The sequence below is a fragment of the Pipistrellus hanaki genome, assembly GCF_964339955.1.
Source record: "Pipistrellus hanaki genome assembly, chromosome: 2".
In the NCBI taxonomy this organism is placed as follows: domain Eukaryota; kingdom Metazoa; phylum Chordata; class Mammalia; order Chiroptera; family Vespertilionidae; genus Pipistrellus; species Pipistrellus hanaki.
Genome location: NC_140504.1, coordinates 173406497 through 173424280, shown reverse-complemented (window position 1 = coordinate 173424280; position 17784 = coordinate 173406497). Strand labels below are relative to the sequence as shown.

The 17784-nt window shown below is 56.4% G+C and overlaps 1 protein-coding gene across 2 annotated transcripts in view; it reads left to right on the top strand.

Annotated features, from left to right (window-relative positions):
- The first annotated feature begins 5828 nt into the window (after window positions 1-5828).
- Window positions 5829-17784, top strand: part of SLC6A9 (solute carrier family 6 member 9) — a 35423-nt gene continuing 23467 nt past the window's right edge. Inside the window, exons 1-2 of one of the 2 annotated variants that reach the window (XM_084874554.1) lie at window positions 5829-6048; window positions 11488-11603. In XM_084874554.1, the coding sequence (XP_084730680.1) occupies window positions 11574-11603 (30 nt within the window). In that variant the 5' untranslated portion in view covers window positions 5829-6048; window positions 11488-11573. Of the gene's footprint in view, window positions 6049-6279; window positions 6300-11487; window positions 11604-17784 lie in introns of those variants that run through there. The other variant, XM_084874553.1, reaches the window with a different exon arrangement.

Below are 17784 nucleotides of genomic sequence, written 5' to 3'. Positions count from 1 at the left end.
ATACAGGCCGACTGATTTCACAACACACAGATGATGAGCTCAGACATGGTTATACTCACACAACACAACCACAGAGTCGCAGCAGAGCTACACAGAAAGTCCCAGCAGCCAAGCCTTCAACCTTATTGTGCTCAAACAAAAGTCACGCTCTTTTACAACTGTGATTGGAGAATTTCAATGGCCACACACCCAATCATAGCTTCACTCACATGATCAATATGGCACATAAAACCTCTGCTGGGTCACCATGGGTCTGTGTGCATGATGTCCTTGAGGTGAGAGCATAGGTTTTGGAGAAGGCCAACCCGGGTTCAAATTCAAGTTCTCCCACTTACTAGTTCTGTAATCTTGGGCAAATCACTTAACCCGTTGGAACCTTCGTTCTAGAAAATGGAGATAACTCCTACCTTGTAAACTTGATGTGAGGGTGACATAAAGTAACCAGACAAGGGTCAGGGTCTTGTCTGGCCAGCTGTAATTGCCATGTGTGGCCTTTGTCACCAGAGGGCACCAGGGCTCTGAGGTGTCTGTGGGGATTGTTAGAAGAAACCAAGCCACAAAGGCCACGTGTGAGGGGCTGTGCAGGAGGCAGAGTCTGTGCCAGAGGCTGCACAGACTCTGAAAATCCCAGTGGGGCACAAGCCACCCAAAGGTGCTGCTGGGTAAGCTGGGTGCCTCCTGGGGAGGGAGGATGAGTACGTCCTACATACTAGGCCTACCTCACACATAGTTAATCCTCTTAACAACACTGTGATTGAGTGACGACTAGTAGTGTTTTCATTGAGGAATGTTGAAGCAACTGAGGTCCCAGTTCACCCCCTATTAGATGGCAGACCTAGGATATGAATGAGGCAGCCTGGCTTCGTTTCAGAATTCATGTTCCTAACCATTGCTCTACACTGCTCCCCCAGGGACGCTTCCTCTCCTTCTTCCTGGGGCTCTGCCAGGACTCTGACCTGGGCTGTCTGTCCTGGAGCTCAGCCAGCCCCCCAGCTGACCCTTTCCCTTCTTCCAGCCAGGTCCCGCCTGCTCCCTGGGACAACTGCTGGTAACAGACTGATCAGGCATGTGGGGGAGACAGATAAGGCAGGGCCCTTGAGCGTGGCCCTTATCCAGCCCTGCTGTCCCCAGCTGCTGGAAGTTGTGGGGAGGTGCCCACAGATGGGACCACACCCACCCAGGCAATCGTCCCACCCGTGCCCAAGGCTGCTGTCAATACCTATGATGTCATCATTCCCTATGATGTCATAATCTGCAGTGACATCATTGCTCTGTCCCACGTTCAGATCTGAAGGGGTTACTGAATGGGATGTGGGGAAGCAGTCAGGCAGGAGCCCGGCCTCCAGGTCACCAGGCCGAGTTGGATGGCCTGGGCAGTGGGGTCACAGGATCCTCCCCAGGTGGACGGCCATGTTGGGTGTTGGCGGCTCCACTTCTAGCCTCACTTTTCCCGTCTTCCCAATCCAGAAAGGCTTTGCGTCCGGTGTGGACAGGGGACATGGGGAGCACTCTCAGGCCTACGGCAGGCAGCTCTGGGGTCAGCCTGCTGCTCCCCACAGAGAGGCCTGAACCTCAAACCTGGGGGTCTGAAGGAAAAAAGGCTTTGCATCCCATCTTTTGGGAAAGCAGGGAAGTGTCATAAGGATGGCCAGACAGATTGATGTGATCAGACCCACTCTGACATGTCAACTTGCTTCACAGTCTGTGCTCCTAGCCGCACACCAACACCATCACATGCCAGCAGCCGTTCGCGCTCACACGTGGGCCACGAGCAGCAGGCACGTGGTTGCATGATCCGTACAGAACGGGAGCCCCTTTTCTGTCATGATTGTATTCCTAGACAGGAGCACAATGCCCAGCACACAGTGAACACACACTCACCGGCGGTGAATAAATGGACATTCGTTACACAGGCCCTCAACCTGGGTAGGGCAGGGCCTGGAGCAGGGGTCTTCAAACTACGGCCCGCGGGCCACATGCAGCCCCCAGGGGAGTCTGATCCTGCCCGCCAGGTTTTTTGGGCAGTGAGCGCAGCCAAGGTGTTACAGTAGGGATTAGTAGTTCATATAGTCCGGCCCTCCAGCTCTCTGAGGGACCGTGATCTGGCCCCCACTTTAAAAAGTTTGAGGACCCCTGGCCTGGAGGAAAACCCACCGCTCCTGGTGCCCCTCTTAATCTCTGCAGACCCAGAAAGGGAGCACCAAAGAAACGCTGCTGCTGCTTCCACCCCACCCCCAGCCCCAGGGACGGCCATTCCCCAGTAACACCCGTCACGGAAGGGACTTGGGTCAGGCAGGGCACCGCTCCTTCCCCTCCAGGCTCTTTCCCAGTGAATTGGACATCGTCTCTCTGAGAGCTGGGTGGTAAGAACACTGAGCGGGCCCTGGATGGTTCGGCTCAGTGGATAGAGCGTTGGCCTGTGGACGGAAGGGTCCCAGGTTTGATTCTGGTCAAGGGCACATGCCCGGGTTGCGGGCTGAATCCCCAATAGGGGCTGTGCAGGAGGCAGCTGGTCAGTGAGTCTCTCTCATCGTTGATGTTTCTATTTCTCTTTCCCTCTTCCTCTCTCTTCCTCTTTGAAATCAATAAAAATAGATTTTTTTTTTAAATGAACATTGAGTTGTCTAGATGTTGGGCAACTTGGGAATTAGGCCCTGGGTGTGGGCACCGGGAGTTCTGGGTATTGGGAACTCTACGTTTGGGGGTTTCCTATGGTGTGGGGAGCTTTGGCATCCTTGTCATTTGGGAATTCCGGCCTTAGGGGGCTCTACGGTGGTTAGGTGCCTGGGCACCAAATGCTCTGGGCATCAGCGCAGCCACCCCAGCCCAGGGAGGGCCAAAGGCAGTGTTTCCAGCCTGTATGCCTAACTCCTCTGGAGCCGCTGAGCTCCTGCCTGGAGCTCTGCTCCGTGCTGCCCCATGGATCAGGGCCAGAGACAGCACGACAGAGTGTCTCGAGGGGCACATGGAGCCCTGGAGGCAGCTCTTGGATCTACAATAGAACCAATCTAACATGCTCCTCTGCCTTGGCACAGAGGAGGGAAGGTGCCAGGCACTGCTTACTGTGCTTGGTCCAAGTTCAAGGGAGAAAGAACCAGATGGCAGAGTCCAGACAGGCCATTGACGATCGTGTTTTCTAGCTGCTGGGGCTCCAAGGAGGTAGAGACCAAGGTCAGGACAGACTACAACTCCAAGCAATGTGCACCTTCCCCCAACTCTCAGCTGGGTCCCTCAGCACCCTCCACCAAGGTGCCAGCGCTGCCCGCTCCTCCAGTGCTCTCCGGAAGGGGCCCACGTCCGGCCTCATCCCTGTTTCTACCAGACACACACCTACACTGATTCGGTGAGTCCCGGCAGAGGCCTTGATCCTGCGGGCTGGTGACAAGCAAGGAAGCCAGCCAGCACTGGGGATCTGACGCTGGGCGAGGAAACAGCGCTATAACTGGAGGTTCCTGAGGCTCGCCTCAGCCCACAGTGGGTGGGGCCCAGCCAGCTGCCTTTTCTCCGGCCGCCCTGCCCCAGCAGAGGCAGGCCACGTATCTGACCCCGGGAGTCCTCCCGTCTGTTCCCAGGCCTGATCCCCCTGACTCTGTCCACACACCCTTCCCATCCTGGGAGTCAAATGCCCGCATCCAAAGGATGAAGGTCATCCCAGCTCTGACCTGGGCTCAGCCCAGGCCTGCCTCCCCTGGGGCCTCTCTTTCTCTGGTTGGAAAAAAACAGCTGCTCTCGTCCCTGTCTCATGAAAGCAGCTTTTCAAGCTAGGGATCTTTTCTCACAAGCTTCTCGGGATTCAACTCGCTGTGTGGTTTCCTGAGACCCTATCTGGATCAAGATGGGCAAGACGTACACATGTATCAGCCTTTCTATATGTGCTCCAAGAATACTTTCTATTATGTCATCTGTGTGTCTAAAAAAAAATCCCCCTTGGGCAACATCTCTAACTTCCCCAAACAGCCCAGGGGAAATCTTCTCTTTCCCCCACGCAGGGCGCAGGGCGAAGGGACTGGGCTGCCTGCCTCCCTGAGGGCCTTCCCCTCTTTCTGGTAGGACCTCCGAAGGCTGAATCCTGAGCACCCCGCCCCCAGCCAGGCCTGAGGGCTCCGAGCATCCCGAATACCCCTTCAGCCTCTTGTACAAGGGACACAAGACACCACACCTTGTAGGGTGTCTCGTGTACGGGGTGGGAAAGCCACACTTTCCCTGGGCCATGACAGTTTTAAGACCCTTCACTGACACAGGGGTCTCCCCTCTCTCCCCCACCCCCAGCCAAAGGGAGAGGAAGCCACGGCCCCCTCCTCTCACTTTCTGCCTTGTCCCCACTCCACTGCTTGGGGGCCCTCTTCCAGCAGCCTCTTTCCTGCCTGCCCTGTGTGGTGGCCCTTTTTTGACAAGCCTAAGGTGGGAGGGAGAGACCAGCAGCAGAATGTATTAGTATGTCCTAGCGGGAGCGGCAAGTGGGGCGCAACACACACACACACACACACACACACACTCACACACATGTACTCACACACACTCACACACGACACCACAATTCATTCATTAGAATACAAATCCTAAACATCCTATACCTGCCAGGTTTGGCGGAAAGCAAAAATGAAAATCTTGCTTATGAGACCTGCCTGTCTTCTTGGATCTGATCAAGTCTCCAACGGGAATAGGTTGTGAGTTCTGAGATGGCAGGGCCCTGGTGGGGAAGATCTATGGCGTACACCCGAGAATCCGGCCAGAAGGAAGTGCCTGTGCTTGACGCCGGCTATCTTGCTCCGTGCCTCTGATCCTTAGGTTAATAAAGTGGATTCTTCCTCGTCAATTGTTTTTTGTTTTGTTTTTTGTCAATTGATCTTGTACAAGTTTGGCGTGTGTGCCTCAGCTGCTTAGAGGCCGATTGTCCCCAGGGAACAAATAAATCCTGTTTCCTGGACAGACAATGGTGAAGAATGTGCTCAGGTGAGCTGGGACTTCAGGGACTGTTCTGACAGCCAGCACTTACTGGCCCTTCTCCCTGACAGCTGGTGGCTCTCACGAGGTAAGCAAACGTGGGGCCCCTTCCACCACTGCCAAGCACGGCTCCCGGAAGGGCTGGAGCAACGTGTTTCCCATAGAAGCATCATCACCTCAGCTTATCCTCTCCATGTCTCGGGGAGGAAACTGAGGCTCGCCAAACCTCCTTTTGGCCAAGTCTCCTTCAGCTGGAATTTGGAACCTGGGCTGTCTCACCAGGGGGAGAAGAGGAGGCCCAGGTTCGTGTCTGCAAGCCCTGTAATGGCCAGAGTAGGGCTGACCAAGCCAGTGGTCAAAGGGAGGGTCCCTGGAGAAGATTACCCCTAGAGCTCCAGTCCTGAGGAGTAGGACCGACCGAGGCCTTACCCCAGCTGTGCCCACACCCCCAGCGGTGCTGTTCCTAAGGGAATGGAATCTGCTCCGGCTCCTCTCTAGGGGAAACGCAGGCGCAGTAGGCGGGCGGGGGGGGGGGGGGGGGTGCTGGCAAGCTAACTGGAGCCCCAGCCCCCCTAAGTGGCCCAGGTCTTCTGGCTTCCTTCCAGCCTCGCCCGAAGGGGACATCTGCTTCCTTCCAGGGCCCCAGCTGGAGGGAAGACAGGCAGGGACGGAGAAGGGGGCTCCTTTGTGGAGCCCCCTCCCAGGGGTGAGAGGGGATCAATCATCTGAAAGCTGGAGTGACTTGTAATTTTATTCCCTGGGAGGAGGAGCCTGAGAAGTCGGCCAGGACGGGTGGGGATGAAGGGGGGGGGGGGGGGGGAGGAGGTTGGGCAGCCAGGAGAGCTGTTCTGGGAGGGGAGGGACTTGGCTAGGTTCTCCCAAGCCTTCTCAGTCTCTAAACTTTCACCAAAGTCTTGGCCCCCGCCTCCCCGAAACCAAAACACAACTAGCTCCGGAGGAGCCGCGAGCAGCAGCGCGGCGGGGCGGGCGGGCTCACTCGGGGCGGCACTACGCCTCGGAGGCTGATGCAACTTTCCCTTTAAGAAAGCCACCTGGGCGCAGCGCGGTGCGGACCCAGCTCGCTGGGCCGGGGGCTGCAGCATGGTAAGGGGGCCGGGGAAGGGGGCGCTGCGGCGCGCGCCTCCGTCTGTCCAGCTGTCCATCGGGGTGTCGGGTGGCTCCTCGGGATGGAGCCCCAGGGCCAGTGTGCGTGCGGCGTGTGTGTCTGTGTGGGGTGTGTATGTGTGGGGTGTAGAGGGGGGTGGCGGGGGGTGTGATGGAGCATGCTTGCAGGCATCTGAGGGTAAGAGTTTGGGTGCACGCACGGGGATGTACGTCTCGCCACGGAGGCCGGGGTAGGTGCGCGCGTCTGGGTGTCTGGGCTGTCACCAAGGAGCTGAAGCCCGCAGGAAAGGCGGGGTGTGTGTGTGTGTGTGTGTGTGTGTGTGTGTGTATATGTGTGTGTGTTTGGGGGGGGGGGGTGCTGCCGGAGTGGGGGCGCTGCGTGCGGACGCCCGCTCGGTCTGGGGCCGCCGGCGCCGGGTGGTGCGGGGAGCGAGTGGAGGAGTCCCGGTCCGTCCGGGCGCCGCCGGGTCTGCGCGCCGGGGATCTGTGGGGGACCCGGAACCGGCAGGCCGTGCCTGCGCCCCGCCTGCCAGCGCCGGCTCCATCGCTTCGCCCTGCCGCCACCCTGGCTGCCTATCTGGCCCCTCCAGCCGGCTGGCCTCCCTATCTGCCCGCCCGCCCACCTCCTGGCCCGGGCTGGGTCCCCGGGGGCTCGCCGGTCCCGGGAAGCTGCTGCGCCGGGGAGTCCGGCGCTCTCCTCCGGCTCTTTGTCCGCGCCCCCCGGTCGTGGGCTTTGGAAAGGGGCTGGGGCCGTGGCGCTCTTGGGGGGATGCTACCCCGGGGAGAATCCGCGCCCTCCCCATCCCAGCCTTCCTTCTGGGCGCGCACAGGGCGGGCTCGGGCGGCCACAGGTGAGGGCAGGGGCCTAGCAGCCTGGGGCGCCACCCCCAGCCGGCGCCCCGCACCCCGAAGCCAAGGCCGGAGGGAGAACCCGCCGGGCCGGGGCCGGGGCCGGGCGGGCGGGAGGGGGCTTGCCCAGAGGGCCGGGAAGGGCGGGGGCCGGCCCGGGGGCGGGGAAGGGGCGGGTACCTGGGGCCGCGGTACTTTTCCACGGCGGGGGCGGGGGTGGGACCGCAGCCTCTGCACCAGCGGAGAGGCCCACACGTGGTGGCTGATGTAACGCCCGCCCCTTCTCCCCCTCGCACCCTGATTAGAGCGGACGCACCCCGCTTCGAGGAATCGGGGCGCTCCGGATGGTGCCGCAGCCCCCAGAGCGACCGCACCCCAGCCTGCCGGCCGGGGCCTCCTGGCAGGCTGCGGGCCGCTTCTTAAAGGAGCCGCGCCTACTTTCGTCCAGCTCTCCGCAGGCCACGCCCTCTCGTGGGTCTCTCTTAAAGGAGCCGCAGCCCCGGCTCTCTCTGACAGCTTCCGCACAAAGCTTGGGTCTATGTCTTTGCAGAACCAAGCCGGATGCTGATGTGGGCAGCTAAATAAAAATTGGAGGGGGGGCGGGGAGGTGTCAAGGAGTGGAGGAGAGAAGGACTTATTAAAGACTTCTAAAGGGTGGGACCATCAGAATCTGGTTGGGGAGAAGTGGGTGAGGGGCTGGTTCCAGGAAGGGACGAATGGGCAACACTGAGCATGCCCAAATATTTACAAGGACTGCAGAGAAAACGCCCCCTTACTTGGCCTGCACTGCGACTGCGGCGGGCGGCACCGCTGTGCCCAGCCCTGGGGACGGAAGAATCCCAGCACTGCCCTGGAAGATCGCTCCCGCTGGCGGGGCGCCAGCTTCGGACACAAGTAACTGTGCTGCTACGCTGTGTGTGACGAGAGTGTTAATCAGATGTACACAGTGTGCTTTGGCGGTACCGTGGAAAGGATGACTGCAATGGGAGGAGGAAAAAAAGGGGGGGGGGCTCTTTGAAGATAGTGACAACGGGACAGGTTTTGAAAATGGATCGGATATATACAGGTGGAAATGGAAAGATACTCAAGGCATGGTGGCAAGAAACCGCTGGGAATGAGGAATAGTCGCACAGGCCGCAGGTGGCCCTGGATAACCAGCCTGGGCTCAAGGCAGAACCGAGGGTCCCTCCCTGCTCCCACAGCCCCTCCACTCCCTTCATCAAAGAGAAAGGGGATTATGCTCCCTCCTCTTTTAAATGGTGAGGTCCTTGAAAACAGAGAAAGAACCCGACTCTTTTCATTCCCCAGGGAGGACTCCAGGGCTTGGCCCGAATGGACCCTTAAAATGGACTGACCTGACAATACAGTTTGGGGGAGAGGAAAGACTGAGCAATGAGACTAAAGGCGACCAGGTCCTGTGACTGCCCTCTCACCAGGCACCATTGGGTGGCTCACAGGCAACTCATTTTGCCCAACCCAGCCCATTTTCTCCCCACCCCAAACCTGTAGCATTCCTGTCTCCGGGACTGGCATTGGCTTCTTCCTGTTGCACCAGCAAAAACCAAAGACCCTGCCTTATCCCTCACTCCCAATATCCAGTTCATCACTAATTCCTACCAATGTCATCTTCCATATCCTTCTCAAATCTGTATTCCTTTCCCCACCTGAGCATGACTTTCATACCCAACAGATCTCATCTCTGGCCTGGCCTATTCCTAATTGATTTCTTCTGTGCCCTTCTCTCTTCCTACCTCTCCTTTCTCCACACTGTATCTGTGGTGATGTGTTGAGAATGTATATTCCACCAATCGCTCCTCTACAACTACAACTCTGCTTTAAAGCCCAGAATACCTGTCATGGCCTTCAGGTTAAAGACTAAAACATCTAGGCCCCAATGACCCTGACCTTGCTCCTCTGTCCCTGCTCATGTTTGGCCACTTCCTCCCTGGCTATCTGAGCCCCAGCCTCAGCGTCTTTCCTACGTTATTTCATTTGCTTAACTACTTCTTCCTCTTCCTCCCCTCGCCACTTTGCCTCATTAACTCCTTCTGACTCTCAAATATCATTTCCTCGGGAAGCCTTCTGTGGCTCTCAGACAGGCCAGGACCCTCTGCTTTAAGGATCTTCTTCACACCTTTATCTCGGTCTTTAATGATCTACATTGGAGACACCAGGTTCCCTCATCCCCCCTATCCTGTAAGCCGCAGGAAGGCAGAAACCCGCGGGTGCTTGGTGCTAGCACAGGTCTGGCCCAGAGCAAGCCTGAAATAAATATTTGTGGAATAAATGAATTGAATTGTGGCCAGCCTCAAATGACTGATAAACAATTTAGGCCATATCCGGTTGGCTAGGGAGGACTATTGGAGAAAATCAGAGCTTTGGGGCTGTGGGAATATTTATGGATTGGATGGGGAGGAAAATGTGAAGGACTTGCAGTCAAGTACAAAAATGAAGCAGAAACTTCAGAATTTATAAAGGATTGTTAGCCCCGTCTTCCAAGTTGAGAATACTGGGCTCAGAGGGGTGAAGGAACTTGCTTGAAGCCATATGCCTAGTGAGTGGCAGAGCCGGAATCCCAGCCCAGGGGATACCCTATCCCACAGCCACGCTCTTCGTGCTATGCCGAACTTCAGACTTCCTGCCGGTCAATGGCGGCCCCTCTACAGGTTAGGGGTAGGTCCCATGGTGCCCGGGTAACATCTGGAAGGGGCCTGGCATGTCATGGGCATTCAGCCAGTCCTTTTGGAATGGGTGTATGGGACCATTTAATATAAACGGCCAAGATAAAGAAGTAAGCAAAACTTTTCACCCAACTCATCCTATTGCAGCCATCATTAATCTGTAAGCACCCCGAGGACATGGACTGTGTTTGCAATCAGTGCTCTGAGTTACTCCGGGTGAGGACAATCCCAGGAGTGTTTTCAATGTACACACCTGACCTCAAGGCATAATTCCCAACCCGTGAGATGGTTCTTAGTGCCATCTGCTGCTATTGCTGCCATCACTCGTTATTATTTGTTGGCTGAAGCGGGACAGCTTTGGGACGGCAAATGTAGAACTTACAGCTTGGAGGGAGGGGTGTAGTGAGTGAGGAGGACGAGGGTATGATTTTAAGGGAGTACACACCCACCCTCCTGACTTGTCCCCAGAAGACCAAAGTCAGGAGCAGAGACCTCTTTAGAAGGAGTCAGAGAGGCCTGTCTAGTTGACTCAAAAAAAGGAGAAAATGGTGATAAGTTACACACTTGCCACAGGCTCTGCAGGAGGCCTTGTGGCCAGGGCGAAGGCTTAAAGAAGCCAAGGCTGATTTGCATAAACAAATAGCTTTTCCCCTGCTCTCTTAGCCTTCCAAAGACTTCCTGGGCCTGTGGGTGAGAGGTGGCCGAACCCTTCCTGGGATCAGGCCCTGTGAAGGCTGACCGTCCTTATCCATCTGACCCAGGATTTTCTTCCTATGAGAGAATCCTTGGAGGCCCCCTGAAGGTGGTTGATTCATCTCCTGTGGAATCCTCAGGTGGATTCCTCTCCCGTGGCCTGTCAAAACCTGCCCTCCCTCCTCTGCACCTAACAGTAAACCTGCACATACCTGCACGGTCCCTGTCTGCTCCTTCCCTTTCTCGGCTGCCCCTCCGGCCCCACCTCGCCCCTCAGATGCTTCCTACGAGATCTTGGCTGACCCGGGCCATCATCCCAGTGCCCGGGCCTTCCTCATGTCCCTTCCATGCAACCCACACTTCCGCAAGCCCAGCACCGTGCTAAGTGCTGGGCACAGAGGGGTAAATGAAACTCAGACCCAAGCCCTCAGGCAACTCCCTGATTCACGGTTGACGGACTTCAAAGTAAATTCTCTTCTGAGTTGATAAGGACACCAGTGGATGTCTGCACCCAACACGAAGCAGGAAGCAATCTGTTTATTTTGGTTGAGGGACAGGCTACAGAGAAAAGGCACTGTGCACGGCCCTAAAGGATTTGAATAACCTCACCTGGTGAGCAGCGGGGAAGGTGGTGCAGAGGAGACAGCCTGCAAAAGGGCAGGGGAGCGTGCCCGCACATGGCACGTGTGATGTGTCCGGAGCTTACGGTCCCAGTTAGTGACCGTAACAACAAGCCCAGCTGCCCCGGAGCCGCGCTGAGTGGCATCAGGCGGAGGAAAGACCGTCCTGGCTGCCGAGTGCGCTGATCCAAACCGACCCCTCTTCGGGGAAAGGGTTGAAGCCATCCGCAGACGATGAAGGGATGGGACCCTGTCCAGTTTTGTGTTCTTTGTCTTTTATAGAATTGGGCATCTGGAGAATTAAAAATAGACTTTTGCCCCTTGGGACAAGAAGCCCGGAGACTAAGGGATGCAGGGGAAGGGTCGGGAGAAGAGCTAGGGAGGAGCTGGTTCAGGGTCATCTAGAAAGGAGCAACATGAGAAGCGCTTGGCACGAGGTAGCTGGGGTTGGAGGGAAGGGAGGCCTGCCAGCTGGTGATCTGGGCCCTGCACTACCTGCTCTGGAGAGCCCTGAGGGCCACACAGGCCCTGCCCTGCCTGCCTGACTCAGTCCTCACTCTGTGCTCTCTCCACAGCTCTTGAGGTCCGTGGCCTGAAAGGTGCTAGAAGCAGAGCCTGTGACTGTGCCCTGGGACTCCGGAGTCCGACACCCACTGCCACCATGGTGGGGAAAGGTGCCAAAGGGATGCTGGTGAGTACGGGGACCGGACTGAGGGAGCAGGGGGACATGAGCACTGCCTTTCCTCCACCCTGGGCGACCCCCCCCTCCACCCCTTCTGCCAGCTGCTTGCCGTATAACAGGAGAGCCTAGGAGACTCCGTGGGGCCCAAGTCTGGCACTGCCAGGGCTCCTGCGAGCTAAGTTGTCTCAGGCACTGGCAGGCAGCCCCTCCCCTGGCTGTTAATTGGCACCACGGCTCTCAACCCACCCATAGCAGGGCAGATTCTGCCTCAGAGCCCGCGAGGAGGCAGAAGGCCCCCTGCCGGTCCTTTCACCAGAGACACCCTGGAGAAGGCTGGGGGTCATCCTGCTGGGAGGACAGCAGAACCACTGGGCTGTCCTGGGGATGGGACACCCCCACCCGACCTTCACCCCCACCCCCACCCCCTCCTCTGCCTGCCACAAGGAGTGTTTACTGTAAATGTGCTGATCAAGGGGTCCTCTGGCCTGGTTGGTTTTCCTGTTCATTTCGCTTATCAGAGTTTCCCAAACTTTTGACATAAGTGTACCCCTTCTATAATTTTCGTAACGCTGAGTATACCCCTCGTACTCATGAGAACGTAGAATTAGGCACAGCTAAGCACGGTGCAGTGCATATCCCCACCAAACTCCGGTGCAACTCGTACCCCCACCAACCTCTTCCCCTACCCCTGGGGGTACGCGTACCACACTTTGGAAAACACTGGCTTAAGTCCTCTCTTGAGGCCTCTCAGAAAACCTCCCTCTCCCCCTTCCCCAAGCCATGGTCCTTCCTTGCCCGCTGCCCCAGAGCACCGGAGAGATGGTGGTGAGGTGCCTTGAGAAGCAGAGGGCGGGAGCAGGGGCCAGTGAGGGCTTCCGCTCATGCTGATGGCCGAGGAGGGTGGCGCTGGCAGCAGGAACCAGGGAAGAGATGCCAGGTCCTACCCCAAGGGCAGAGCTTGTATTTCTTCTCTCTTGGGATCTTGCCTCAGGGACAAGCTAGACTGGGGCCTGTCTGGGGAGGAAGCTAGTGACTGAGCATGGCCCCTCCCCACTTAGTGCCTCCCTTTCCCACATCAATTCTCTCTGCTGCTTTTTCTCATTCAGTTGAGTATTAATAGACCAAGGGTCTCTGCTTAAGCCTTCCCAAAACAAGCCATCTGTCGATAAAGATTTCTGGGAGTCAATCGACCTGGTCCAAAAAAATGGCTAGGTGTGTCCTAAGAAACATCCAGACCTGTAGATAATTCTTATGAGTTTATTTGGGCCAAACTGACAAAAATTTACGGGAAGAGAAACCTCAGTGGATGGGAAAAGTATTCTGGAGAATGGCAGTTTTGCAGCTTATTTTATACATTATAACCAAAGGAGGGGATGTACGGGGGTTTCCATGGAATGCATTGGTGATAGATTAGGGGGGCTGGGGAAGCAAAGCGGAAGGGATAAAGAGTAACACAGAGTTGGGCACAGGATAGTTAACAGTTAACTCGTACAGCACACAGAGATGGTGTCTGGGAATGTGTGGTTTTGTGCTCTGGTGTGAATGGTTGTGCCCTGAGGGACCTGGGAAAGGGGATTACTCTGACATTTCAAAGGTATGTCAGCTTAGACACACACACACACACACACAAAAAAAACAATGGACAGCTTCCCGTAAGGTCAAGATTGACATTTGTCAAGGTGTTGTGGGCAACAGGTGTTAGACAGTGGAGTCAGGTAGGAACTGGGTTCAGAAACCTCAGTACTTGAGTTCTGGCTAAGAAAAAATTCAGAGGCAAGACTCAAACTATACGAGAGCATTTTTATTGATAAAAATCAGAGGTAGAAGAAGTAATTCATTGAAGAAATGGGCTGAGGAAAGTGAGGAAGGTAATGGTAATGGTAATGGTAATGGTAATGGTAATGGTAATAGTGTTGGTGATGGTGTTGGTGATGGTAATGGTAATGATAATGGTGATGGTAATGAACGGGGTTGGGGGGGGAGAGCAGGGAAGGGGGTGAGCCAAGGGGTGAGGGGGGAGGTAAAGTGTAGGCTTGCTCCTGGGAGGGACAGCCACTGGATCCTCTGTCTTTGGGGTGTTAAGGGAGGAGAGTGTAGGGGGGGTCCCAGGGGAAGATCTCAGTAGAATACTCAGCAGATCTCCAGGTGTGTGTCCTTTCAGGGACTGGGTCTCCACGGATAGATTGGCTGGCACCAGAGCAAGGGGTCTTTACCCAGTGCAGCTGGTCCTGAGGTCAGCCTTGGCATTGCTTGTCTGGGTTTGTTGCTTTTCTGGACCTAAAACACAGCTGAGGCCTAGATGCTATCTCTAGGGAGGAAAGGTCACCTGGGTGGTGAGGTCTCATCCTACAATTGTTCTTTGCTAGGCACCCAAGGCTTTCTCCCTGGTGACCTTTTGTAATCTGGCCCATCACTCTTACTCACCTCATGTCTGTCTAACTCAGGGGTCCTCAAACTTTTTAAAGTGGGGGCCAGATCACGGTCCCTCCGAGAGCTGGAGGGCCGGACTATATGAACTACTAATTCCTACCGTAACACCTCGGCTGTGCTCACTGCCCAAAAAATCTGGCGGGCTGGATCAGACTCCTCTGCGGGCCGCATGTGGCCCGCGGGCCGTAGTTTGAAGACCCCTGGTCTAACTGCTTACCTCAAAGGAAGCTTTTAGTTGGGAATATTTTAAAAATACGTTTTTATTTACTTCAGAGAGGAAGGGAGAGGGAGATAGAGAGAAACATCAATGATGAGGGAGAATCACCAGTCGGCTGCCTCCTGCATGCTCCACATGGGATCGAGCTTGCAACCTAGACCTATGCCCTTGACTGGAATCAAACCCAGGACCCTTCAGTCCGCAGGCCGACACTCTATCCACTGAGCCAAACCAGCCGGGGCTAATTAGGAATTTTTATGTTCAGACCATCCTTATATGGTTACTTTCACGCCTCCCCTGAGCTGATCAGGTTTACTGTGTGGCCCCTTTTTTGTCAATGGTGGTTCTGCTCCAGGCTCAGGGCCCTCCATCCTGCCTCTCAGGCCCACTCTGATCTAGCTCCCTCCTGGTTGGAACAAGTCTGAATGAACCAAGCTCCTGAACGTATTTCTGAGCTCTCCTGAACTCTGGGTGCTCGGCGATGGGCTGAGATGGAGGCCTCACTCAGGACCTGCACACTAGCTAGCGGGTGGGTTTTGTGATAGAACCAAGAAAGGCCTCCATCCACTTTCCCAGAGAAGTCCTGGAATTGCCATGGGCCTGTCTAGGAACGTGGAGATTCTGAGCCCCATGAAACCTAAGAAACCCTCTGCGTACTCCCTGGCTGCCCTTCTTTCTCCGGAGTGACCCTGGGGGGGCCGAGGCAATCAGGCAGGAGAGATGTGGGACCCGCCGTGGGCCGTAGGGAGCATGAATCACCATGTCCCAGAACCCTTGCCAGAGCTGAGCTTCCCGGGGCCGCAGGCCAGCCTGCCTGGGGAAGGGAATGCTGCTCTGGGACTCCGTTCCCAGCACCAGGATGTGCCTAAAGATAGCTGGGGCTCGGCTTCCTCGTGCCCTCTGCCCTTTGACTTCTGCCCGCTGCTGCTTCGTCTCAGGCTCAGAGCATACGTCCCCTGGGCACCCCTGTGGCTGCTGAAATTCTATTCCTGCCTCTTTTTTCAGTTCTGCTGGTGACCTTGGGCTGTGCTCTTTGGCTAGTCTCGGGCCCTAGTTTGGAACGGAGGCCTCCTCCATTCAGTGCCGATCCCGGGGAGACAGCCTCTGGGGAGCGCCCCCTCTGCTAGCTGACCGAGGTAGCCGAGCAGCACGTGATCAGGTGCTTGTTCCCCTGAGGGCACGTGGCTAAGGATGCACCTTTCAGACATCCCCCTCCTCTGGATGTCATGGAGGGGCAGGACCCAGGGCGCTGAGGGCATCCTGGTCAGTGGTTTCTGCTGCCATCTGTGCCCGGTGCACAGGGAGCGGGCCTCCCCGTGAGGAGGTGTCCTCATTTCCATCCACCTTTTTGTCTCTTGTTGTTGTTGTTGTTGTTGTTGGTGGTGGTGGTGGTGGTGGGAATCTGAGGATATTTTCCCTTTGATTTTTGGAGAGAGTGGAAGGGAGGGGGAGAGACCGAGAGAGAGAGAAACATCGATGTGAGAGAGACACATCATTTGGTTGCCTCCCACACGCACCCTGACCAGGGCTGGGGATTGAGCCTGCAACCGAGGTATGAAGTAGATGTCCTTGATCAAAACAGAGACCGGGACCCTTCAGGCTGCAGGCTGATGCTCTATCCACTGAGCCAAACCGACGAGGGCTCCATCCCCTTGGGCTCTAGATTTGGGTGTGAGGACATGGGACAGCTGGGTCTCTTCAGGGTCCACAGACATCCCGTGACCCCCCTGGAGCTTCTGCCTGGCTCTTCATGTGGCCAGTGCCCCACAGAGGAGCAGGCTGCTTCCTAGCACGTGCCCAGGCCCACATGCCTGCTGCACGTGTCCCTGCCCCCACTCCCAGCCCAGATGGTCTCTGCCAGGCCAGCTCAGCTGCCTCCCTCACGCCTCAGCAGCTCCCAGGACAGGGCCCTGCAGGAACCCAGCTGGCCAAGGTGCCTCCAAGCCTGGGAGCAGCTGGGGTGCTTAAGGGCAGTGGGGGGGTGGATGGGGCGGTCCTTCCATGGAGACCTCATAGAGACCTCATACCTTTGTTCATGTGGTGGGGAGGGGGGGTGACTGGGGCTCAGAGGACAGAGCTGGAGGAGTGAAAGCTAGGACACAAGAGCCCCCCGGGTCAGCTTTAACCCTGCTGCCTCACACCAAGTACACAAGTTGGCAGCCCCAGGACCTCCCCATTCATACAGTGTCTTGGGCAGCAGAGACCTTGGGGAGCCTCTTTGGTCTCTCCCCAGAACTCACTGGTTGCTTCTGTACTGGGACAAATAAGAGCAGCGTCACCGGGGCCATGGCCCTAGATGCCAGAGCATCTAAATTCTCCCAGAAGGCTTTGCAAGCACCACAGATTGCCTGGGTCTGCTCCACCCTGTTCTGCTTTGACATGAGGGTTTGGATACCTCTTGTCTGCAGGATCCATCCCAGGGCCTGGCACACGGTGCATACTCACCCAGCCCAAGTCCCGGCATGTGGCAAGTGCTCAACTAGCATAGGCTTGGGCACTCCCTTGTAGAAGGCTGTTGCCTACTAAGCACTCACCTAGCACGAGTCCCAGCATGTGGCAAGTGCTTGGCTAGTACTGACTTGGCACACATTGGCCACTTCCTTAGTACAGAGCCCCTCACACAGTAGGCACCCATCGAGCACAGTGCCAGGCACATACTGGGTGCTCACCCTACCCGGGGCCAGGCCTACATTGGGTCATCACCTGACACAGAATATGGCACCCAGTGCGGGACCTAACATACCACAGGGGCTCCCATACATGGTAAATGCACTCTAGCACACAATGGGTCATGGCAGGATTGAACTTGGCACACAGTAGGCACTCTCTCAACACAGGTTCTGGCACACAGTGAGTGCTTTCCTAGCGCAGACCTGGATTGCTGTGAATTCTTCCATTATTGGGTTTGGCTCATAGTGAGCACTCTGCTAACACAGGTCCAGGCCCATAGTGGGTGCTTTCTTTACATAAGGCCTGGCACAGGAGGTGCTCTCCTAGCCAGGACAGCGTAGGCGTACAACTAGATCAGTGTTTCCCAAAGTGTGGTACGCGTACCCCCAGGGGGACGGGAAGAGTTTGGTGGGGGTACGCCTTGCACCGGAGTTTGGTGGGGATATGCACTGCACCGTGCTTAGCTGCACCTAATTCTACGTTCTCATGAGAACGAGGGGTGTCAGCGTTACGAAAATTATAGAAGGGTACACATATGTCAAAAGTTTGGGAAATACTGAACTAGATGATCCTAGATGTGCAACTATCCTTTCCACATTGAAATGAACCCTATCTAGATCCAAAGGATAAGGCCTATCCTTCCTCAAGCTTCCTCTCTAGACCCAGGACCCTGCCCTCCCTTCTCCTTGGTCCTCTTCCCCTCCCCGCCCCCCCCCCTGGCCCTGACACCCACCTGCCGGTCCTGTGCTCCCCTTCCCCTCAGACAGCTTCCTTGAAGCTCTCCTCCCATCCCAGCCCTTCTCAGTGCTAGCTCAGCAGCACCTTCCCTCAGGCTCACAGGGCACCACAAAGCCCCTGGACTCCTTGCCCCTC